Source organism: Mirounga leonina, unplaced genomic scaffold (assembly GCF_011800145.1).
Source record: "Mirounga leonina isolate KUSES-001 unplaced genomic scaffold, KU_Mleo_1.0 Mir_154, whole genome shotgun sequence".
Taxonomy (NCBI): Eukaryota; Metazoa; Chordata; class Mammalia; order Carnivora; family Phocidae; genus Mirounga; species Mirounga leonina.
This window is the reverse complement of record NW_023270389.1, coordinates 23,404,195-23,431,011: the sequence shown is the minus strand read 5'-3', so window position 1 is coordinate 23,431,011 and position 26,817 is coordinate 23,404,195. Positions and strand designations below refer to the sequence as shown.

Sequence of the window (26,817 nt, the reverse complement as noted above, 5' to 3'; positions counted from 1 at the left end):
AGTTCTAATGAAGCTGGCCTACTAGTAGAAGTGACCATCAATATACTAATTAAATAAATGCATAGAATGTCAGCTGGTGATGAATATTAAGGAGCGAACACTGGGGAAGAGGCATATAAAATGTTGGAGAAGATTGACCTTTTAGATTGGATGATTAACTTAAAATTTTGAAAGCTTAACTTAAAATATAATCATAAAGCTAATTAATTATTAAGACAGGAATACATAAAGCAACACCATGTTACTTATTTCATTAGACTATTTTTATGGTGCCTATTACTTCAAACTACTTATATTCTTATAGGTATTACAATTCTTCCTCCTCTTTAGGTCTAACCTCTTGATAAAAGCAACACTCACTATTTCAAACTTATGATGTCCTTAGATCCCTCATTCCAATTTATACTCCCTCCATATACCTAGAGCTCTTCCTTCTAAGAACACCAAATGTCCCCTAGTAGAGAACATTTTGTATTGTTTTCCTTATTTTGTTCAATTATCATTGGTACCTTTGTTTCCTTCATGCTATTCCCTTCTCCACTTGCCTTTGCGCTCTCAATCTTTGTAGAATTCTTTCTTAATACATAAGCCATTATTTCTCAATTTCTTTTAAAGGATCTTCTCTAAAAAGCATTTCGTGTTAATTAAGGAATCAATGCATCAAGAAGACATAACACTCCTCAATGTGTGCATAACTTGTCGTGAAACCTCAAAGTACATGAACAAAATGGCAGAACTGGAAGGAGGTGTAAAAATCTACAATTGATAGAAATTTCAATATTGCTCTCCAAATTACTAACAGAACATGTAGAAAGAAAATCGGTAGGGTTATAAAACAAAACAAAACTTGAGCTCAGTTTCACCAACTAGATCTAATTGACATATAGAACATTACATTCAACAACTGCAGAATACACAATTTTTGCAAATGTGTATGGAACATTCACAGAGAAAGATCATATGCTGGACAATAGAAGAAATAGCAGAAAAGTTAAAAGAATGAAAACATACAGAGTATATTCTCTGATCATAATAGAAATTAATTAGAAATCAACAATGAAACTACAGCAGGACAATACCCAAATATTTGAAAATCAGCACATTTCTAAATAAGCCATCAGTAAAATACAAAATAACAGGGACGATTAAAATTATTTTAATTGAATTGTGATGAAAATGCACATATTGAAATTGAGGGGACATAGCTGAACTAGTGCCTAAAAAGAGATTCATAGCTTTAAATTCTTGAATTAGAAATGAAAGTTTAAAATTAAATAGCAGAGTGGAAATAGAGGCAGCAAGTACAGACTTTAGAAGTTGTTTCTGTAAATGGGAGCAGAGAAATGCCACAGTACCTGATGGTAATGTGTGTTGAAAGAAAACTTTGTTTCTCTCTTTTTTCTTTTTTTTTTTAGTGGGAAAAAATTTTAGCAAGTCTGTATACTAAAGGAAATGATCCACCAGAGAGAAAAGTGAAGAATTCAAAGAATAAAGTCATAGGATGTACAAGATAGAATATGATCCATTATATAGCAGAAAGTTTCCCTTTGCTAAGTATGTAAAATGCTCACCCATTTTAACAAGAGGCAAGTATGTAGTTGGATGTGATGGAGAGTGCTATGGAAATTTTCTTATTATTTCTATTTTCTCATAGTAGTTGAGACTATCAGAAAAGAGGGAAGTGAGGGTAGAGGTTTGAGGAACTATATGAAATAGTTCTCTAGAGCATCAGGAAAGTAAATGGCCTGGAGATATGTTCATCTCCTATGTGATATTATGGACTCTCAATTTGAAGTAAGGCCTGTTTAGCATATATGTGTGTTTGTGTCAACCATCTGTTATTAGTAGTAGAAAGAGAGTTGAATTTAGCAAGGTTGTAGTTTTGCCTGTAGAGTAGGCCTGATTGTTTATGCAAGGGTCTGCATATTTGGTGAAACATTTGATACAAGCTGGTAAGCAGGGAAATGAGAATGTGGGTATAGAGGTAACAGAGTATGATAATGTAGACAGACTGAAGTTGCTGAGGATGTCAGACATTCTTTAGAATCACAGTCCTAGATAGTTAGCTGAAAGTTAAGAGGTGGTGAATGGACAGAATGAAGGATGTCATATTGTGGTATGTTTTAAGAGGTTCAGACACTTTCCTTTTCAATATCTTGTCCACTCAGTCTCTCATTAGGTATGCTCAAAAAGATTTATTCAAAGTTAAGTCTCCGCTGAGTCATTTTAATGTATTCAGCATAATAGATTTACCCTCTGGATGGATTTTCTTTGCAGTAGTGAAAGAATTTGATTTTCTGAGCTGAACTGGGCATATGGATTTTTACATAAATGGCCTACTTCTGAAAAAAACCTGTAGTGTTTGCTTTGCTCTTTTAGCTTTCTTGGCACAACTGATTTTTGCTTCTTGGAACTGAAAAAAAAAAAGAAAAGAAATACATAATAACACCTCTCAATTATTAACCATCACTAAATATAAATTACAGGCTAGCGATCATTTATATATATTTATACATATTATATTTGTGATGTATTTTTCACAACAACCCTGTAAGGAAGTTATTACTAGCTCCAATTTGTAGATTAATAAAGCAAGACTCTGGTTAGCTATTTGAATACTAGCTCAAAGACCTAATATTTACACTTTATTCTGTCTGTGTCAAGGAAAAATTGCACCAGACATTGCTAAATAGGTGAGGAAGATTTTATTTAGGACTGTTGCAATAAACGAGAGAGATTGAACTCAACTCCTTGGAAACAAAAGGTTGGAGGATTTTTAAGTTCTGGGATGAACGAGGTGGAAAAGTACTGGAGGGGGGAGATTGGTCCATGTGATTATGCCATCATTTGCTAACTGTCTCTTATGAAGGGTAGGGTCCTGCCTTCCCACAGAGACTGGGAGGTAGGGGCTGTAACTCCTTTGTTGATTACATTTCAGAACGATGGCCCTCAGGTTCTTGAGAAAGACATTTCTGGGTTGTAAGACTAGTGAGAATCTGGGAGAAGATTTAATTCTCAAAGGGGCAGAAAAAAAGAATTTTAATTGGACTTTTTCTAAAGTTAATGTTCTAAGAAAAGGGTCTATAGTCAGGAAGAAAACTGACAGGAAATCAAGCTGTCGGGAAATGAAACTGAAGGAAAATTTAAAGCCTTCTTTGTCATCTGACTCCAAAGACTTTAAGTTGTAACTTTTAAAAAAATTTTATTTTATACTATGCTGTTATCTTTCCTCTTAAATGTCAAAGATGTTCATTTTTTACTGATAATTACATGCATTTTTGAACATATGGAATCTTAGGGTAGAAGGCAAACAATCATCAAACATGCAGACAGCAAATTCCCTATGTGACCCTTTCAGACAGCATGAGGAAAGAGCTGAAGTAAAATGTTTGCAATTGTAGAGGAGGAAAAATAATTTTCCTCTACATTCTAGGTTCTGTGGGTGGTCTCCCCTCCCCCCTCAGTAATAAAAGAGAGAATAACAAAAGAAAAACAACAGAAATTTAATACGTATACCTCAGGTATACATGGGAGATACCCAGGAAAGTAGCAAAATTCCCCCAAATGGTCCAAGTCATCACCTTAAATACTATCTTCAGCTAATGACAAAAGAAAGATGCTGGAGTGGGGAGACTAGTTCTGAGAAGTTATCAAGAAAAGTACAGTTAGGCTGTTATGCAGATTTAAGTCTGGTGCCTTTTCCACTGATAAAGAGCTGTGGTTTAGAGTCATCCTTCTCTTCTTGGTACAGGAAGAGAGGCACCCTTACAAATTGAGATTACCCTCATGAATGTAGGCTTACAGGGTAGATTCTACTTTGGTTTAAGAGCTTCTCCAATGGCTGCTTTTTCTCAAAAATGATCAGATCAAAATAGTCTTTATGCTAAAAAGGCATATTCTGCTACCCTTCACAATTTAAGCTTTTTTAAAAAGAATATTGTTTTGTCTTAAGCAGATCCATTTTGAGCATTGCAACACTTTCACACATATTCATTTCTATTATTTCATTATGCAATACAAGGTATCATAAGTTATTTAGAAGGGTTTCCCAAAGTCTTTTGCTTGTTATTCAACCTAGTGGTTAATAATCTGTTCTCAAAAGCGTCTTCCTTTCCAATTCAGAAAATCACAGAATTTCAAACTGTGAATTTTAAACTTGTGAAGACACCCTGGGATCACTAGTATCACTCATTTTTTAATCTGTCCAGAAATACCTTTTTGGTAAATTCTTGACAGATGATCGTCACTGAACTTCAGTTATATGCTTTCAAGATAGCCTAGCCTCTTTGTGAATCACTTTAATTATTATTCACTTGACACTTGTCAATGAACTTTGTGAGATTTTAAGACACTACGGTCTCAACTTTGTTAAAAGAGTAAATCAGGGAAGACTCAAGAGGATTAAGATCTGGAGTTAGATTTGGTATTGACGGTGATTCCTGAAGAATCTGGGAGAGGACATAAGTATGCAAAAGATATTACGTAAGGGATATATGACTCTGGGCAAATTGCTGGAATTTAGGCCAACAAGAACTAAGAAACAATACAGGATTTCAGCTTTGAGAAGCAGAGCACAAAATAGGCCTCGGTTCTTGACAAGCAAAGGCAGAAAGTAGATGTGTTATTTAACTGGCCATAAAACTGACCTGCTACACAGTGCCAAAATTACTGGTAAGAAGATTCTAGGAATATGTAACATATGGAATTTCAGACAGGCAATCAGGTTTTTGCCATGATGTATCTGTAAGGAGTAGTATACTCTCAGCTGTAAGAATGGAAATTGAAACTAGGGTTACAATCCCTGAGAGAACATTGGAAAGAGCAGGAAATATAAGCAGTCTTAAAACTGAAATCCAAGATAATGTTTCGGTCTCAGACATAATGTCAGATCCCTTCTGTTTAAACTTGGAAGAAAGAGGAACCAATTATGCTAGCAGTCCTATGTTTTTGTTTTTGTTTTTTAAGATTTTATTTACTTATTTAAGAGAGAGACAGAGATAGCACAAGAGAGCATGAGTGGGGAGGAGAGGGAGAAGCAGGCTCCCCAGCTGAGCAGGGAGCCCAGTGTAGGGCTCAATCCCAGGACCCCAGGATCATGACCTGAACTGAAGGCAGATGCTTAACTGACTGAGCCACCCAGGCACCTGGAGTTTTTATTTTTAAGAATTTTTAAATTTATTTATTTGAGAGAGAGAGACAGCACTAGAGGGAGGAGCAGAAGGAGAGAGAGAGAGAGAGAGAATCTCAAGCAGACTCCATGCTGAGCATGGAGCCCGAAGCAGAACTCAATCCCAGGACCTGAGATCATGACTTGAGCCCAAATCAAGGGTCAGTAGCATAACTGAGTCACCCAGGTGCCCCAATATCTTAATGTTTTTATATTTATTAGGGTTTTTGGTTATATACTTCATTTTTAAGTATTTTATTTAAGAACATCCTGAATTACCTTTGTACTTAATAATAAATATTTCAAATATGAAACCTAATTCTCCAAAGACATCAATTACAGTTCATTACAAATGAACTATGTAGTTTCCTTAATTTAGTCATAAAATCAAACCAATTAATTATAGAGGACATATATTATAGATTCTATGTATTAGAATTACATTCAATTATTTATTTCATTATATACAATGTAGATATATGCAATATGTAGATAGACATATATGCAAGCTAAGCTTATAATTTATCAATTTACCTATTAGACCCAGACGATGTAACTGTGAACAAAATAGGCCCTTGCACTCAACATGTTTTTGAGTCTACTGAAAAGCCTTTAGAGGAACTTCTGGGAATATATTATTCTCTGGGCAATGATTATATTTGGCAGGAGTTGTTTATAAAACAATACATTTGAGTTGTCTTTAGGAAAGACTTGTTTTCCAGTTGGCTGCAAGATGTTTTACCTTTATATAAATGTTGTATCTACATTGTTTAGCTGCCTATAAATTGGGGTCAAAATTTTTTACATATATTATTTTAAGTTTCAGAATTCAGTTTTACTTGATCCTAAAAAATGTGTTCAGTAGGTAAGTTAGCAAACTATACTCAAAATATAAAAAATAAATCTATCATTTTTTTTAGTGCTACAGATGTATTTTATAAATTGAAAACTGGCTTGAAAGTGACCTTTGATGAGACTAATGTCTTACCATTTTCTGAGTCATAGACTGTATTTAAGAATCTAATGAAAATTACAAATTCTCATAGAGGGGTGGGAAACAATTCATGTATAAAATTTCATCTAAAATATCTGAGTTCTTTCATGGGTCATTTGGAGTTCTGGAAAGAAGATCCTTTTCATAGGTAAAGTGATGTATTTTAGACCCTTAGAATGCCAACAAATAATTTTTAGATATTTCAAATTATAAAAATTGAATTTTATAAGATGATTTTGGCCAATTAATTTTTAGATAAACTGACTTTAGGTGAAATGTTCTGCTTTCACAGTAGCAATAGACACCTACGATGACCCAGTAATACTCTATGTTACCTTCCTTTATTATTTAGACTCTTTATTCCAAAGTTGTCATGGTCGATACTTCTACTTTTTGGTTACAATTAAATTCAGACTATCTTATTTCAGGCTGAATTTTGTCAGCAAGGGAAAAAAAAAAGAGATCAATATCATTCTCTGTTGTTAGAAGAATGAATTAAAAATCTTGTTTCTGTGCCAGTTTTATTATGTGTATTAGTAAATACTTACTTTCTATTCCTCATGTGACATTTATGGCGTTGTACACTTACCTTGTTTCCTTTTTCCTTACTTAATGCTCCACTCACAGGATCATAGATTCTTGTTGATAGGGCACAATGCATGAATGAGACAAGGAAGATTTATGGGCTTTTAGGATCAGTATTTCAATCAACTATTTATCCACTGACTTGACATATTTACTAAGTGCTTCCTGTGTGCCGGATGCTTATTTGCCTCATCTCATTTAATGCTCACAATATCCTTGTGAAGTCAATATGGTTTCTCCTACTTATCTTTGGAAAACAAATGAAAGTGAAGTACTAGAGATGCACTTTGGATGAATGAAGTATAAAACATGGCCCTTGTCTTAGAGCTGACCGTTTAGTGGGGATCCACTTAAAAAAAAAAGGTGGGTTCACACTATGATGGGCAAACACAGTGGGAACAGCTGTTATGGATTTTAGTCAGAAGGAGAAGGTCTCCTAGAATACATGACAGAGGTCCTGGTCCACGTTAGAAGTCCTGGAGGCTCAACAGTGGAGAATGCACTGGAATAAAGAGTGCCAAGGCTGGGGAAGTAGTTTGGGGAGAGTTTGATACGGGGTCTTGCAAGCCTTGTTAAGAAGTTGGGACTTGATGCTAAAAGTAAAGAAAGTCACTGCCGGGTTGACGGTAGCCAAATATCCAATCAGATGGTCGTTTGAAACGGCAGTAAATCTGATAAGAACACAGAATTAGTAAAAAAAAAAAAATATATATATATATATATATAATATATATATAAAATATATATATATATATAAAACTCAAAATAGATTGATTTGGAGGCTGTTGCCTTCTCTCCAAGCCTGAAGTGACAACTGTTTGGACTCAGGTTGTGGCAGGGAGGTTGGAAAGAAGTGGACATATTAGGGCGCCTGGGTGGCTCAGTTGGTTAAGCGACTGCCTTCGGCTCAGGTCATGATCCTGGAGTCCCGGGATCGAGTCCCGCATCAGGCTCCCTGCTCATTGGAGAGCCTGCTTCTGCCTCTCTCTCTGCCTGCCTCTCTGCCTACTTGTGCTTTCTCTCTGTGTGTCAAATAAATAAATAAAATCTTTAAAAAAAAAAAGAAGTGGACATATTAGAGCAATATTTAGAAGGTGTCATCAACAAGACTTGAAGACTGATTGAATGCAGGGGTATGAGGGATGGAGGAGTTGCAGATTTGGTGCTGGTAAAAATCCACCTCCAGCAAAAGGAAGAATTATCATCAGGAAGATGAGTTCAATGTGGGGTAAGAAAGCCAAAGGACTATAAGGGGTATTGGTGTCACAGAAGCCTCGGGAGAAAATTTTAGGGAGCCAGTGGTCTACATGTCACATGTTGCCAGAGGTCAAGTGAAATGAGAAGAGCAAGCTGTCTACATCCACTTTACAAATGTAATCAAACCTTTTGTCCTGACAATCAGATTTGTTTAGTAACTTAAACTCATGCACATGTTTGTAAATTTTAGAGTGAAATTAGAGCCCAGAATTTGTGACTCTAAAGTTCACACTTTGCGCACTTACTTATTTTTTTAATATACCATTTTTCTGAGCAGTTTTGGGTTTACAGAAAAATTGGGCAAAATATATAGAGAATTTCCAGCATCCCTTCTCCCCAGTTCCCACTGTTATTAGCATCTGGCATTAGTGTAGTACATTTGTGACAATTGATTAGCAAATATTGATACATTATTATTAATTGAACTCCATAGTTTACATTAGGGTTCACTCTTTGCTTTATACATTCTATGGGTTTTGACCAATGTATAATGATATCTATCTATCATTACAATATCCTACAGAATACTTTCACTGCTCTAAAAATCCCCTATATTCCACCTATCCATCACTTCTACACCCTCCCCCACTGACAAACCCCTTAGCAACCACTGATGTTTTTACACTTTCTATAGTATTCAGCTTTTTTAATTTTTTAATTATTTTTTTATTTTTATTTTTTTTTGAAGATTTTATTTATTTATTTTAGAGACAGAGAACAAGAGGGGGGAGCGGGAGAGGGAGAAGCAGACTCCCTGCTGAGCAGGAAGCCCGATGCGGGACTCGATCCTGGGACTCCAGGATCATGACCTGAGCGGAAGGCAGTTGCTTAACCAACTGAGCCACCCAGGCGCCCCAGTATTCAGCTTTTTTTAAAAAAAGATTTTATTTATTTGAAAGAGAGAGAGAAAGAGAGAGAGAGAGAGTGAGTCTGTGCTGGAGGAGGGGCAGAGGGAAAGGGAAAGAGAGCCTTAAGCAGGACTCCGTGCTCACACAGGGCTCCATCTAATGACCCTGAGATCACAACCTGAGTTGAAACTGAGTCAGACGCTTAACAGACTGCACCACCCAGGCACCCCGGTATGCAGCCTTTTAAGTCAGGCCTCTTTCATTTATTTATTTATTTTTTATTTTATTTTTTTATTTTTATTTTTTTAAAGATTTTATTTATTTATTTGACAGAGAGAGACACAGCGAGAGAGGGAACACAAGCAGGGGGAGTGGGAGAGGGAGAAGCAGGCTTCCCGCCGAGCAGAGAGCCCGATGTGGGACTCGATCCCAGGACCCTGGGATCATGACCTGAGCCGAAGGCAGACGCTTAACGACTGAGCCACCTAGGCGCCCAGGCCTCTTTCATTTAGCAGTATGCATCTGAGTTTCCTTCATGTCTTTTCATGGCTGGACAGCTCATTTCTCTTTATTGCTGAATAATATTCTATTGTCTAGATATACCTCTTTGTTTTATCCATTGCTGTAAAGCTTCAAGTGCAGGTTTTGGGTGGAAAAATCATTTGGGTAAATACCAAGGAGCACGATTGCTGGATTATATGGTATGGTTATGTTTCGTTTTATAAGAAACTGGAGACTGTCTTCCAAAGTTGCTGAATTATTTTGCATTCCCACCAGCAATGAATGAGACTTTTTACTGTTCCACATCCTCACTAGTATTTAGTGTTGTCAGTGTTTGGGATTTTAGTCATTCCAATAGTTGTGTGGTGGTATTTCATTGTTGTTTTAGTTTATAATTCTCTAATGATACATGATGTTAATCATATTTTCATGTACTTATCTGTCACCTGTGTATCTTCTTTGGTGAGGTGTCTGTTCAGATCTTTTGCTCATTTTCAAATTGAGGGTTTTTTTTTTTCTTATTATCACTTCTTTTATCAGTAACTTTTATCAGTAACTAGATTTTATTTATTTATTTATTTGAGAGAAAGCAGGGGAGGGGCAGAGGGAGAGGGAGAGAGAAAATCTCAAGCAGACACTGAGCTGAGCATGGAGTCCGATGCCGGCCTTGATCCCACAACACCTGAGCTGAAATCAAGAGTCAGATGCTTAACCAACTGCGCCATCCAGGTGCCCTCTGTCCTAAATTGCTTATAGTTGAGTTTTAGTTTTGTTTTTCAAATATCCTTTATGTTTTAATATGTTCAGTTAATTAACATTTAGTGCCATCATTTATATGGTTGGATGGAGGTCTAACTAAATTGTTTTCTGTTTCTCCCTACCAATTCATGTTCCTCTGTTTTCTCTTTTCTACTTTTTTTATTATTATGCCTATTGACTTTTTAGAAATTATCTTTTGAAATTTTTTTAGAGACTACTGTAGGGACTACACTACACAGGCTTAACTCTTCATAGTCTGCTTCATGTTAATATTGCACAATTTACTTATTTTTTTTTAAAGATTTTATTTATTTATTTGAGAGAGAGAATGAAAGAGAGAGAGAGCACATGAGAGGGGGGAGGGTCAGAGGGAGAAGCAGACTCCCTGCTGAGCAGAGAGCCCGATGTGGGACTCGATCCCGGGACTCCAGGATCATGACCTGAGCCGAAGGCAGTCACTCAACCAACTGAGCGACCCAGGCGCCCTTTTTTTTTTTTTAATCTTTTTTTTTTTTTTAAAGATTTTATTTATTTATTTTGACAGAGAGAGACACAGCGAGAGAGGGAACACAAGCAGGGGGAGTGGGAGAGGGAGAAGCAGGCTTCCCGCGGAGCAGGAAGCCCGATGCGGGGCTCGATCCCAGGACCCCGGGATCATGACCTGAGCCGAAGGCAGACGCTTAACGACTGAGCCACCCAGGCGCCCCCAATTTACTTATTTTTTAATATTGAACAATATTAAAGTTATAAACTTTGTGCTTATTCTTCTGTTATTTTTATAAACTTCAAATTCCACAAGACAATACTATAAATTTTTCTCTGTAAAGATATACATGTTTTAAAGAAAAAAATTATCTTTGTTCACTCATATATTACCCATTTCTGATACTCTTCTTTGATAACCGAAGTTCTGACTTTCCCTCTGGTATCATTTCCTTTCAGCATAAAGAAGTTTCTTATAATTTTCTTGTAGTATAATTCTGATGACAACACATTTTCTTAGATTTCATTAATTGAAAAAGTCCTTTATTTCATCTCTTTTAAGGATTTTTCTCTATAAAATTATGGCTTAAATTTTTCCCCCCTCTTCATTCTGGAGTTTAAGATATTGTTTCCCTGTCCCCTGGTTTCCATGGTTTCTGATGAGAGTCCTTGGTCATACAACTATTTTTCTTTGGATGCTTTCAAAATATTATCTTTACCTTTGGTTTTCAATAATTAGACTACAGAGTTCTTAGGTGTGGTAGTTTTTTGTTTACATGGTTTGGGATTTTCTGAGTTCCTTGAACTTGAAAAATTATGCCTTTAACAAAATTGGAAAGTTTCCAGCCACTAGTTCTTCAAATCATTTTCTGTTCTATTTTCTCCTTTGTGTTCTTCCTGGAAATCCAATTACATTATATAAGACATTTTTACATTGTTGCACAAGTCCCTGAACTCTGTTCCTTTTCCATCCCTCTTCTCTGTTTTTCAAATTCGATAAATTCTGTTGATCTATGATCAAGTTCACTGACTCTCCTAGATCATCTCCATTATACTTCACAGCCCATCCAGTGAATATGTTTCAGATATTTGAGCTTTTTGTTTAATTTAAAAAATATTTTCCATTCCTTTACTGAGTTTTTTTTCCTATTTATTGTGGGCATATTTCCTTTACCTCAGTGATGATACTTTTATTACCTGCTTTAAGCCCTAGTCTGATTTCAGTCATCTAGATCATGTAAAGGCTAATGTTTATTGGACTTAGTTTTGTTTCCCATAAAATTAACAAATAGGTAACATTTTTCTGGCACTTCATATACTGAATAATTTTGCAATGTATTCTGAATATTATATTATATTGTGGAGCCTTGGTATCTGTCTCCTATATTCCTCTGAAGAGTGTTGATATTCTTGTTTCAGCAAGCAGTTAATTTGGTTCACTTGAATGCAAACTCTATCATCCTTCTAGTGGGCAGTGATTCAAATCTCAGTTGAGATTGCTCTTATTCTGTCCCATGCATGTGTGATTTATAGGTTAGCTGATGTCGTGTAAATTTATACACAGAATTTGTGACTTCTTTCTCTGCTTCTCCCTTTTCTGGGATTTCCCACTCATCCAGAATAATGTTTAACCAAATACCTGGGCACCTAATGGCCCAGCCAAGTTGACACATAAAATTAACTGTCACACTGTATCAGGTTCATCATCATGTTTTGAATGTTTGCCTGGAAGACACACATTGTCTGCTTATCTACTTAAGGAATTCTGAGTTACACTTCATTAACTTTCATGCAATTTAGAATTGCCAACCACTGACAACAGCTTCTTTCTGCACTTCTGTAAATAATCCCTCATATCTACTTGTATTTTTAATTATCCTTTTCTTTCCCTAACAACATTGTCAAATAGAACTTTCTGTGATGATGCAGATGCTTATATCTGCACTGTTCCATATAACTTTGAATTAGCCACAGACGGCTTTGAACACTGGAAATGTGGCTAGTGTGATAGGGAAATGGAATTCTTAACTTTAGTTAATTTAAATTTAGACAGCCACATGTGGCTAATGACTACTATATGGACAGTGTATCCTTGAACATGATTTTGTTTCCTTTTTCTTTTCTTTTTTTTCCTTTTTTTTTTTTTAAGATTTTAGTTATTTATTTGACAGAGAGAGACACAGCGAGAGAGGGAACACAAGCAGGGGGAGTGGGAGAGGGAGAAGCAGGCTTCCCGCCGAGCAGGGAGCCCGATGTGGGACTCTATCCCAGGACCCTGGGATCATGACCTGAGCTGAAGGCAGTCGCTTAACCAACTGAGCCACCCAGGCGCCCTTGTTTCCTTTTTCAAAATGTATTGGCTAACTGACATATTTCTCTGATAATTTGCTTTGATCTACTTAGTTAATTAAATAATAATTTATGGGGTCATATGATATGTAATGTTAAGCATGCTTTTTATTCCTTTCTCAGTCTCAGAAACTTTTTTTTAAACTGTTTTTTTTTTTTTTTTTTTTTTTAGTATCTGAAAGTTACTGATCTTTTCCAACACACACCCATAGAGTCAAAAATCCTTTTACTTTTACTATTATACAAAAAAATTTAAAATGGTATGTTCTCTACATGCATGGTCACTGTAGTCATTCCCTTTTTGCCAATCTTCCTAAACATGTTAAAATTGTTATAAATTCATATTATTTTCCATGGAAACTGTTATTACAAACTATTAGTTGTGCTGTATTTCTGAAGCCTCTGCCCCTCAATTGTTTTCTAAGAAGATTACTTTTAAGCTTGTCAAGAAACTTTCCTCCTAATCGCTGCTAATTTTCTAAGTGCTGGGAATTAGCATTGATTGAACTAGGTATTGTTATTCTCCTTTATAGAAATAGTAAGAATCTTTAAAAATAAGTCCTTACAATTTATTATTTTTTATGTTGAATTTTAAACTGTGGATGTGAACATTTAACACACCAATTGAAGATTTTTACTTTATATGTTACCAATTTTTCAATTTATTTCATGATCTTTTGATATTTATCATTTCAGGACCACCAAACAATTTTGAGAGCATGGGCTGTAAAAGATTTTGCTCCAAATTGCCCTTTGTATGTCCAGATATTAAAGCCTGAAAATAAATTCCATATCAAATTTGCTGGTAAGTTTAGTCTCAACTGAGATACTTTGAATTTCCTCAAACTGCGATAGTAAGAGTTATGTCTCTGAAATTAGTGTCAGCTTAATATATTCATGATTGCATAGAATAGAAGGATTTCTTTTTTATCATCTACTTGTTATGAGAGAATTTATTCACTTTAAAAAGTGGCAAGGTAATGTTTGGGGAGTGAATTTGTACTTTTTTATATAATTTGGTGATTTAAGCAACTGAATTTACTGGATACCTTGGTAAGACTACAAATAGATTAACACTTATAGTTTTATGCATAGTATAAACACAGGTTTTGAATGCTGCAGCTATTAATTTACACTTACATTGACACATAGATAGTGCTTTGTTATGGATTACTTAATATATATGTAAGCTTACATATGCATTAGAGTAATATTAAAATATATTCAAATGTATTAAAATAGATTTATTTGGAGATCAGATAGATTTTGAAAACATTTCAAGAAAAACATACAAGTGAGTTTTTCATAGAGACACCACTTTTAAAGTAATTTCATATGAGATTATACTTTAAACTGGAAAATGAACAGTAAGATGATAGTTTATTTTTTTCTTAAATGTTTCTGTAGGAACTAATTTTGATCCAGGCAGTAATTTATGTACATTTTTAAAAAAAAAATAACATCCTTGTTTTTTTTAACATTTCACCTTAATAATTTAAAGCTGCAAACATTAAAATGTAAGTCATTTTAACAAAGTGGTAGCAAAATGTACTTTCTTCATCTGTGTTTACAAATCTTAAAATGCTTACCTATTTGTATATGATATTTAATTGAAAAATTATAAACACTAAGAAATTTCTAAATAATATCAAGAAAACCACAAAATTATTGCAATTCAGTTTGCTGTTTTTTATCTTTTACTCTTGCTTCTAATGGCATCAGTTTTCTCTAAAAATGTATAGCAAACTAATTAATGGCTCTTAACCGTGGCTGCATTTTAGTATCTGTTTGGAAGTTTGTTTTAAGTACTACTACTGGTTTAAATGGTTTGTGATGATGGTGCTATGTTTTGTTTTGTTTTTAACCTGTTCCTTAAACTGAAAATTAAAAAATAAGAGCACCTCCTTTGTAAATGGCTTTGTGAAATTTAATGGAAAATACATGTAAATTCTCCGTCTGCTACCTGTTACATATGTAATTAGCATTCAAGAAATGCCAGTTGTTTATCTAAAAGACCTTTGCAACTAAGCTGCCTTGATTTTATTATTATTTAGTAAAAGGAATATTTTTGTAAAATTTTTATCGTACCTGATAATGACTTATTATGATATAATTTTTAGGAAGGCAGTAATGACATAAGTCCTAAAGATGTGAATTTAAATTTGAGTACCACCACTTAAGATTTAGATAGCCAAATTAGTATTCTGAGCCCTATTTTTCTCTTCTGTTACTTTATATATCATATGTATGATGTCTCTCTTTCATTGGTTAAGATTAGCAGTAAGGGTTAAATAATATCTGAAACATATTAGGTGCTCAATAAATGGATATGATATGTGGATCCTAAAACAATATGTAGTTTGGGAAAACAATTTATAATGTTGAATGTGTTATAACTAAAATTCAGAATAGACTTTAGTTCTTTCCTCTTCTTAACAGGCCCTAGATAGGTTTACAACAGATAGATCAAATTCACTGAAATAGTCCACCTTTACAAATAAAAAATTACAAAGGCTATTTGCATTGATTCTCTTTTATATTCTTATCTTGCCATTATTTTGATAAGCCCATTGAAATGAATGGGATAGTTAAAAGTTCTATCCTGATAGTTTATCACAATATTTCTAATTTATGGCACCTGCTGAAATTCCTTTTAATGATGTCTGTATTCTTTTAGGCTGAGATTACAACATCTCAGAGGAACTCTTCTTTTATATTATAAAAAGATAAAAGCATCCTAGTTTCATTAAAATGTCATAAAACAATTTGGGGTGATGTATGAGACTCTTAAACCAATATAATAAATTTCACATCTCAGCATGAGGTTAAAAGATTACAGACTTTACCTTTCAAAAGACAGTGTACCAAGCTGACAGTTTGTATGGTAGACTGTTAAAATAATGGTCTTCAATGAACCATGTTCCCTGTGTCTGTCCAGTGTTGATGGGATCTTGCAGCTTATTCCATGAAGAGGTGAAATGTAGTTCTCTACCACTTAAATACAGGCTGGTCTTGTGACTGTGACCAGAATGTGACAAAAGCTACATTGTATGACTTCAGAGGCTAAGTCTTAAAAGTTTGTGCTTCTGCTTTCCTTTCACTGGAAAACTACCCAGAGAACTGCATGTAAAGCTTCCCAATTTAACCTCCCTAAGGATTAAAAATCACATGGAAAGTGACGCTAATCCATCCCAGGCCCTCCACCTCTCTAGCTCCTGACTTACCCACAGTCAACCCAAAGAGTCATACTGATGTACAGAATTTTGAGAAATTAAGTATTGGTTGCTTAAAGTTATTGAATTTTGTAGTTATTTGTTATTTGGCAATAGATAACTAATATCATTTGTAATAAAATAATAATTGCTTTAATCTTAAACCAATATTCATTTGATAATATTCATTATATTTTTGTCTTCTCATTTTCATGAGTGTTAAATAGCACAATTCCAATTATACAGGATATAAAATGAGGTAATTTTATTTCTGTTTATTTAAATAGCCTCTTCAATACACCCTAAATTGTGGAACTACTACCATGACTATAATTTATGTATTTTTTAAAACTAAATCCATGTTTTTAAAAGATAAAAAGAAGAAACTTTCAGAATTTGTTATGAATATATAAAATATTAAAAAGTAAAAACAATATAGCAACCTAGCAACTATTACTTTATGCACATCTACCAGACATATCATATATGGATCCTTTTCTTCTGAACAAAATCACTACATTCATTAAACTATTGAATTGTTACAATATCATTTGAATGAATTATTATATTATTAATTGTAATTAAAATAATCTACACTTTGATGAGAGTTATAAGAGAAAAGACTATATGGGAATGATTTCAGCAGCAGAAAAGATATGTTCTTACTCATTTCATCACGAGAGGGAAGTAAAAATAGTAAGTCTGGAGATAGAAAATATCTTTAGTAGAATAATAGCTATAATACAGAATTTCTGAATATAAACCACTACAAATTTTAATGTGATTCAATAACATAAAAATATATTTCATAGATAATTTGATTATTTTAATTACCACAAATTTCCTAAGAAGAAAATAAACTCAAAATGGCTCATAGAAAAATTTGCTTTCAGCAATTTTCCTTTTTATGATAAATTAAAGTCGAAGTAAAGAGATCGATACTGCAAATCCTGGAATGAGACCATCCTCAGTCAAATTTCCATTCTACTATATAGTAACTACATGACCTCAGGCTTCTTAATTTCTCTCAGCTTGAGTTCTTTGAAATATAAAGTGTGATTAATAAGAGAAACTATCTCATAGGTTTATTATAATTTAAAAAATACTCAAAAGAACATCAGTCACTCATAATTGGTACCTATCAAATTGATGATTATCATGAATCTTGAGTACCTATTTTTCATCCTCCTCACAATTCTATATTATCTTTATTCCCAGGAAAAGTGACTGGGGATTGCTCATGATGTTTTACAGCTTATTATAGGCATTCAAAAAGAACATAGTTCTCAGCTTGTACATATTTTCCGAAGAGTAGAAAAAGATCTCTTCCCAACTCATTTTATGAGGCTGACCTAGCCATGATACAAAACTTATTGAGGATAGCATGAGAAATGATTAGAGACCAATTTAATTGATTAACATAGTTGAAAAATTATATAAAAAATATATATATTTTTAAGATTTTATTTATTTATTTGACAGAGAGAGAGAGAGATAGCGAGAGCAGGAACACAAGCAGGGGGAGAGGGAGAAGCAGGCTTCCCGCTGAGCAGGGAGCCCGATGTGGGACTCGATCCCAGGACCCTGGGATCATGACCTGAGCCTAAGGCAGACGCTTAACGACTGAGCCACCCAGGCACCCCGAAAAATTATATAAAATATATTAGCAAAACTATCAAAGTAATGTATTTAAAAAATAATATATCATCACCAAGTTGAAATTATTCCAGAAATAGATCATCATGTCAAAGGAGAAAGTAGTATTTCAATGGATACAAAAGGAACTTTTGAGAGAGAATTCAGTATCCATTTACAATTTGAAAAAAAGAAAAAGAAAGAAAAAGTGTTAGACAGTTACGAGGAAAACATTCCTTAGCCTAAGGAAAATTATCTACACAATAACCTAGAAGAAAAAATAATGACCACATATTGAAAGTCTGCCTTTAAGATTAGGCACAAACAGGGATGCTTACCAAACCACTTGTACTCAGCATTTTCCTGGAAATCCTAAGGAGTGCAGTGAGACTACAAAAATAAATAAAAGGAGTAAGCACTGGAAAGCGAGATATAAAATTGCCATATTATTTAAATAAGATTTTCTACAATATTCCTTACATACTTTTTCCTTAGGGGGCCTCATTCATTTCTATGGTTTCCAAAATTACATCTCTCCCTCAGTATTCACTATGAGCTTCAGTGTTGTATCTCTGTGTAGTCAATATCTCCTATTAGGTTTCTAACAGCGGTCTCAAAATTAAGATATGTAGAAATATTTACTGATTTTCCCTGACTTAAAATCTGTTTCTGTCCCATTCTTCTCAACACCATCTACTTAGAACTCAAGCCAAAATCCATGGATCATTCTTCAATCGTTTGCTTTCAATCCATCAAGTCCTATAGTTTAGACTCCCTGAGTATCCCAGGCTTACCCACTGACTCAACCCTAGTTCATGTCATGATCATGGCTGTGTCAAAACACCCCCCTTTCCTTCTTTCCTGGGTATCCGTGAGTTCTGCCTGTAGGCTGACTTCTAGTCTTCATGTTCCCCAGTACATTTGCCAGTAGTGATGACCATTTGTGTGGTATAATAGGCTGCTACATCTTTGTGCCTCCAATGTCAGCCTGAACTCACTAGTTTCCTCTTTCCAGTATATCGATGCCAGCATTCTTTTACCACATCATTATTTTTAAAAGATTCTTCCTGGTCGGTTATTTTTTTGTCAACCTCTGTAGAACAAAAGTCAAATGGTACTATAGCTTTGGTTGTGTTAAATCTCTTTTCCAGTGAGAAATATTTTTTATCAATACACTTCTTTTTTAAGAAGTGGCAGTTGGTACTGAAACATAGGAAGAAGTAATGGCAGTGTTCCATAGCTATGACTAATACAAAAATGTGGTTTTGTAACATCTTATATTCTCTGGAAGCCTCTTGTGGGACTAGCAATTCTAAATTGTAAAGTCTCTCCAAGGTCATATATCTGATCAGAAATCACCTAGGAAAAAGGTTTCTACATTGTTGAGCCCTTCACAAATATTCTCCTCTTTGTGGAAAAACCATGGTGAAAAAAGCAAAACATTATAATATTTCAGCTTTCAGACATGTTTCTATAGACCAAATTTTAATCAGAATAAAACCAAACCCTTATCTCTTTCTTCACTCATTAAAAAAGAAACAAACCCAAAATAAAAGAAACATAAGGAAAAAATGTACTTTATTAGGAAAAGAACTCTTTTATTGAAAAGCCTTGAATGAACTTAAAGAATAAACTGAGCTCTCCAATTAGTTGAATCTAAAAGAAGTTTGCTATTTGTCTCCTCGTCAGATGAAAATACCCAGAAAATCAGTGGGAGATGAATCTCTGTTGTATGAATAAATCAATTGCTAAATTTATGTTGCCACTTTATCTTCACATCCCAGATAAAGGGTTATATCATCTACGAGTGAATATTCAGTTGCCTTTCATTTGTCAACTAATTTTCTTTCAACATACTGGGTCCTTGAAAATTTTCTACCTCATTTTAACAGATGCAAGAAGACATAAAAATCATATTGGTAAATTTTCACCCACAGGTGGCAGAGAAGAATGTTAAAAATCATTTTATAAATAAATTTGTATGAATAGAAAATGTAAAAGTTAGAATAAAGAATGTAAAAATTGATTTATAAATTGTGAATTTTCTATGAATTTTATTTTCCATGCTTTGGCTATGATATTTCATAAGTAACAGAATTTGAATTAAAGTTCATGAATGAAAGGAAGAATCATACCTCAATAGTAAAGTGTTGACTGAATGAAATTCTCTCTACTTCACAACTAAAACATGCCTAGAAGAATGATTCATTATACTAGAACAGTAGGAGTTCTGGGAATTAAAAAAAAAATTTTAAAAGATTTCAATTGCAATACAAGTTAAAAGTATAGATGAAAGTATTTTTAACAATATCATTGACAATATTGTATAAACATATTTCTTATAGTAGGTAGTCATGACTACAATTATAAAAACGATATTGTTTAAAATAAACACACGTGCATGTGTGCATATGCATGCACACACACAAATCTTGGAGAAATGATTTGACTAAGAAATGAAGGTCTTGTCTCAGTTTACTCACTATTAATTTTTTTGCTGAAACACAAGACATCCCAATGCTTCACTTTTTTCTACCCAGAAAAGACAGTGGAAAATATTTCCAAGTAATATAAATATTGGAAATTATGTTAGCTGTTTCTAAATAACATATGTATGTGCAATGCTTGACTTTCACCAAATGGTAAGGTGTGAGTTTTTCATGCTGAATAATTTCTTCCTTTCCCATATAACACCCACATAGATATCAGTTTAAATTTCATTCTTACAACCTACTTAAGAACATAATGCTTTGAATTCCTACATTTTCAAAAGATGAAAACCCCAGAATTTTCAAAATTCTCTGTTTTCAGATGAAAATATTCTCTTTGATGTTTGTGTTATTGCAGAGATCATCAGAAGCCACTTAACCTAAGACCATGTTGAAGACCAGCACAATTTAGAGAGTCTTTAAATTTTTTCTTTCTTCACTATTTTTACTTTACAAAAAATCAAACACCCAGCTTAAAAATTATACAACGAAAACTTGTATTCCCTCCATTTACATTGAACAGTTAACAGTTCCCCACATTTGCTTAATCTTCTCTCCATACACACACACACACACTGTTAACTTCAGCATGCTTTTCCAAAGAATGACATTCTACTATATACCCAGCATAATATTTTCACCCCTAAGAAGGTCAAATATTTTCATGGGTCTGGTTTGTATTTAAATGTTGGCAATTGTCCCCAAAATGTCTTTTATAATTGTATTTTTATAATTCAGTATTAAATCAATATTTTGGGGGCACTTGGGTTGCTCAGTCTGTTAAGTGTCTGCCTTCTGCTCAGGTCCTGATCTCAGGGTCCTGGGATGGATCCCCCAGTCAGGTTCCCTGCTCAATGGGGAGTCTGCTTTTCCCATTCCCTCTGCCCCTCCCCTTGCTTTGCTCTTTGATCTCACTCTCAGATAAATAAATAAATCTTTAAAAAATTAAAAATTTAAAAATTTTTAATTTTTAAATATTTAAATATTTAATGAATGAATGAATATTTAAATATTTCATTTTTAATTGCATTTGCTTTTTCATTTTTTTCGAAATAATTTAGATAGAAGATTAGTATAGACAGGACTGAGCATTCCCGTATACCCTTCTTATCACACAGCTTCCCAGGATGTTAATTTCTTATATAACTATATCCGTTTAATCAAAACTAAAAAATTAACATTGGTGTGAATTGTTTTTTAAATGAAATATTTTCTTGTCTTTCATTCCTCCTAACAAAAAAAAAAATCAATAACTTATTTGCTTTACTTTTTTTGTAGCTTTTAAAATTTTAATATGTGGGTCTATTAAATAGCCAACCAGCTTTCTTGTTTGTTCTCTTCGACAGTTGATTAAATCGCCATTGAACATTAGGTATTTCAAGCCATTTTCTTGTGGACCACTTAAAATTGAATTAACTCAAAGCATCTTTATGTTTTTCCCCATTAATTTTCTTATAGTCTTGTATTTCTCCAAGACTCAATTTCATGGTTCTGAAAGCCAGAGTAGCATATTTCTTCTTCTGTCTTTGGAAAGTGCCAGGCATATTCTATCATATCCTAGATCTATGGTTTTCAGTCTCTAAGGTAGTTTCTTGATAACAATGATTTATAAAAAACAGGTTTATCTTCTTTCACTCTCATTTACTTATTCAAAACATTTTTATTGAGTCCTACTGTGAACAATTTGTTAGTCTAGGTACTAGTGTATAATGATATATCAGATGGACTAGCTGTTTGTTCCAATGGCAGATTTTCTCATTTTCTTTAAATCACCCTTTTTTTTAACCAGTGAGCCAGTGTACTTTTACGTGCTGCCCAAGAATACCACTCTAATAGAGCCTGTTCTTTCCAGGTAGAGCTTCAGCTGTGACCTTATGATCCTCCTCCCCTGCCCTTGCCACCCTCCATATATATCAAAACTCATGATTCCAAGTATGTGCTAGTTTCATCAGATTTTGATTGATGAATTTAGTCAATCTGATAGACCTACTTAGGTAAAGTTTTCATGATTTAATATAATATATTTGTCCCTGGAGTAATTACTTTTGTATTGAAAAGTCTCTTAAAATATGATTTTTAACCCTAGAAGAATGAGATCCTAATACGAGGATATTACAATATCCTAATGCTATAATATTATCATGGGATGTTTGTCTAACATTGCCTCAAAACAGACTGCATGAGAACATATTGTGCACACACAAATATGTGAGAGAGACTGTGAATTAGGCTTTACTAATGAATTGGAATGTTGCTGGAGAAGTAGTGAGTGACTGATGACAGTTATAGGTAAAGGGATAACATTTTAACTAGATAATAAAGTAACTCCAGGGGATACGTGGAGTACAGTGGAGAGAACACAAAGAGCTTCACAGGAGTAATTATTTAGCAAGCTATTAGGATGTTCAGGTGAGAGAGACTGAGGGATTGAACCAGAGTGGTGATGATGGATATGGACAGTGAGAATAGATTCATCAATCATTTCAGATATATTCTGTAGACCTAATAATTGACTGTGGGAACCAAAGAAAGTGAGAAATCATTTTATTTTTGCCACCTTAATCTCTTTTTTGTATATCCTCCCATTTAACATAATTTGTCTTATAGCAGTTTACTAATTGATTTGTAGTTGCTTAGATGTTCATTTAATTCTAGAATAGAAACTTCTTTTTTTTTTCCCCAAAGGTTTTGTTTTTGAGTAATCTCCACACCCAACATGGGGCTTGAACTTACAGCCTCAAGATCAAGAGTCACATGTTCCACTGACTGAGCCAGCCAGGTGCCCCTAGGATATGAGTTTCTTAAATGCTTTATATCTTGGGTGACAAGCACAGTGCTCGACTCATAGTATTTTATTACTACAAGTATACAGGCTATAGTATAAAATTTAAAAACTTAAAAGATCCAGTAACAGTGTTCAAAAGTAATACTATAACTCAGTAAAATAAAAATATACAACAATCTATGAAATAGTGAAAAGGGAAAAAAAATCTACAGTTTTTCCGCCTGTGTAGGGAAAACCCAGTTCTATCCTACTGTGTTTCTCCCTTGTCTGTCTCCTTCACTAGTCACATAGTCACTAACATCTATTTACACAATTACATGAAGGTTTCATGAGGAAATAATATGAACTACACACAACATTTAAGTAAAAGGGCATTTATTGCAGTTTTATTTATAAGAATAAATGTAGAAAGAAGGAAAATGTCTAGCCATATAAGAATAGATATATGAGATACATAGATGTGGTGTGTGTATGTATTATCCAACCAAAGTCCTTATTAGAAATTATATTAAAATGAAGGTCAATACAAATGGAATAAGTAAGATATGGAATTCCATAAAGTAGGGTAACAATTTTATTAATATAATACATGTATAATGAATTATATTTCATTTTTTATAGAAGCATAATACTAGCTGGAAGGTGATTTTGCTGATAATGGTTGTTTTTAAATGTATTTATAGATTGTATATTTTTACATTTTTTCCCCTCAAGGTCCAAATTATCAAGTGTAATTAATGCCATGAAAACATTTGTGAATGCAGGGACATCTTCTAATCTAAGCAGGGAATGTGTTATTCACTTAATTATGACTAGGGGTTATGTTTGTATAGACTATAATAATTTGCTTACATGAACTGAAATCATTAGATTGGTAAAAGAGAATTTATATGGGTTTATGAAATTATACAGTTAGCATATTGTTATATTTTATAACCCATGACAAATGCCATTTAATATCCTAATATAACAATAACTTTCATTGGTGCCAAGTTCTCATTTAAGCTATCGGCTATTCTGTATTCCTGTATTCATAGACTAAAACTAATGATCAGTCAGTAGCTACTTGAATGTTAACTTCCTTCTTGAATGTTAACTCAGCTTCCAATGAAGAATGAAAAATAAGGCAAATTTAAAAAGTGGTAGCTATTTTTAAAAATCACCAAGGTGATTTGAGCTAAGTTATTTCCAACAAATTTTGGAAGTGTATGTGTTTGAAAATAAGGAAAAGAAATCTGTAATATGTTGAAATTGTAAATGAGTAATTTTGATGCAATCAGTTCCTCCTTGGATTGTGTGTATTCAACATTCTTTGTTTTTCAGCTTACTATGACTCAGTTTTGTCCAGGACTAAAATAAATAAATAAGTAAATACCCAATATCATAAAAGAGGTTTTCTTGAACTTGTGTGATAAGCTTTAGATGATTACCTAGTGTAATTTCTAGGTTAAATAGTAGGTGTACTTTTCTGATTTTAATACACAATGCCAATTTGCTCTTCAGAAATGTATAATTTACTTTTCCAAAAGTGGGCACTATTCCTTTAACTCTTGCCCCTTGGGCAAATGAAAAATAATATTAAGAACTTATTATTATTATTATAGTCATACTACTAGTGGCAGTCAACATTTATATAGTCCTTATTTTGTGCAAGGACTACTTTTTTTTTTTTTTAGAGAGAGAGGGAGAGAATCTTAAGCAGGCTCCAGGCCCAGTATCACAACCCTGAGATCATGACCTGAGCCAAAATCAAGAGTTGGACACTTAACTGACTGAGCCACTCAGGTGCCTTGGACTACTGTTCTAAAGCACTTTTTGTAGATTAACTCAATTAATTTTTGTTACAACCTTATAAAGTAATGTATTAGTTATCTATTGCTGTGTAACAACCCCAAAGCTTTGTGGTGTAAACCACAAACATTTATTATCTCACAGTTTCTGTGGGTCAGGAATTTGAGAGAGTAATAATCAGGATATTTATGATGTTGCAGTGAAGATGTCAGTTGGGACTACAGTTACCTGAGGGCTTGACTTGGGTTGGAAGATCTGCTTCCGTTGTGGTTCACTCTTCACTCACATGGTTGGTAAGGTAATGCTGACTGTTCCAGAGGCCTCAGTTCTTTACCTCTTGAACTTTTCCTTAGGGCAGTATTGAGTGTCCTTATGATGTGTCAGCTGGCTTGCCCCAGAAAACATTGACCTAAAAGAGAGCAAGGCAGAAACCACAATGTCTTTTGTGACATGGCCCTGGCTGTCCCTCTCTGTAACTTTCACAATATCCTATTGGTTACACAGATCAGCCCTATTCTGTGAATACCAGGATATGAGAACCATTATTTCTTCAGGAGGCTTGCTACCATAGAGAGATTTTATTAGTATGGTTGACTCTTGACCAACATGCATTTGAACTGCAGGAATCTACTTATGTGTGCATTTTTCCCCAATAAATATAGTACAGTACTGTAATTGTATTTTCCTTATCATTTGCTTAATAACATTTTCTTTTCTCTAGCTTACTTTGTTGTAAGAATACAGTATATAATACAGATAATATACAATATACGTGTTAATCCACTGTTTATGCTATTGGCAAGGCTTCCAGTGATTGGTAGTTAAGTTTTAGGGCAGTCTAATGTTCTTTGTGCATTTGCCATCTGTACATACGGTTGGCTCCCCTAACCCCTGTGTTGTTCAAGGTATTCTCATTTTGCAGATGAGGAAACGGAGACACAAAGATATTAAGTGAAATGTTGATGATGCCATACTAAGTGGTGGAACCAGGCCTTTAATCCGTGTTCTCTGTCTCCAAAATGTGTGCTGTTAAAAGATATGTGCTATTGTAGCTAATAGTTCATTTTAATTTCAGTTTTTGATTACTAACAGAGTTGTACATTTTCATGTATCTATTGCCCATTTAACTTGTGTGTTCATTCATATATAAAATACATCCCTGCACTCTTATTTTCTACAGAGATGACTATTTTTCTTTTAGTGAATTATAGAGGTTTTTCATATTCTAAAATTATGAACATTTTGACATTTTAAAAATTGCATTTTTTTTCAGTTTGCAAGTTGTCTTTGGATTGCATTTATGGTGCTTTTAACTAACGAAAGTTTTATCTCTTTTTCTTGTACTTTTATGCTTTTTGCCTCTAGATTGTCCATGGATTCATCTTTTAATGCTTCCAATCAGTTTACTTTTCCAAAAGTTACTTTCTTTAAGACAGAATTTGTAAGGGAATTATCCCTTAAGGTCAAAAAGAGTGTGTGAATAGTGAATGACTGAAATGCCCAACTTACTTTATTTCTTGGAATCTATTGATATGAATATTATGTTGAAGAATTGTGGGGGCTGTTTGGTGGAAAGTTGGTGATATTGAGGAAGAACATCCAAGTAGGCAAGGACTCAGACATAACATTTGGCTCAATTACCCATTAAATCAAACTCCCTTTGCATTGAGGAATTCCTTTTAAGTTACATAAGTCTCCTGGTAAAACTGAAATTTCAGTCTTCTTTTGTACTTTACTTTTACTTCGTTCAGATTGTTAGATGAGCTTCTAGTTGACAATAGCATCTATCTATCATCTATCTTCTATTATCTATTATCTATCTATCTGTCATCTATCTATCATCTATCTATATCTATCTATCATCTATCATCTATCTATATCTATCATCTATCTATCTATCTATCATCATCATCATCTATCATCATCTATGTATTATCTATCATGTGTCATTGGTAAGAACAT

At 33.8% G+C, this 26,817-nt stretch overlaps 1 protein-coding gene across 2 annotated transcripts in view; it reads left to right on the top strand.

The window, feature by feature from the left end:
* Positions 1-26,817, top strand: part of KCNT2 (potassium sodium-activated channel subfamily T member 2) — a 379,267-nt gene that overhangs the window by 202,538 nt on the left and 149,912 nt on the right. For both annotated transcript variants that reach the window (XM_035010164.1, XM_035010163.1), the window contains exon 13: positions 13,640-13,748. In XM_035010164.1, the coding sequence (XP_034866055.1) occupies positions 13,640-13,748 (109 nt within the window). The remainder of the gene's footprint in view (positions 1-13,639; positions 13,749-26,817) is intronic.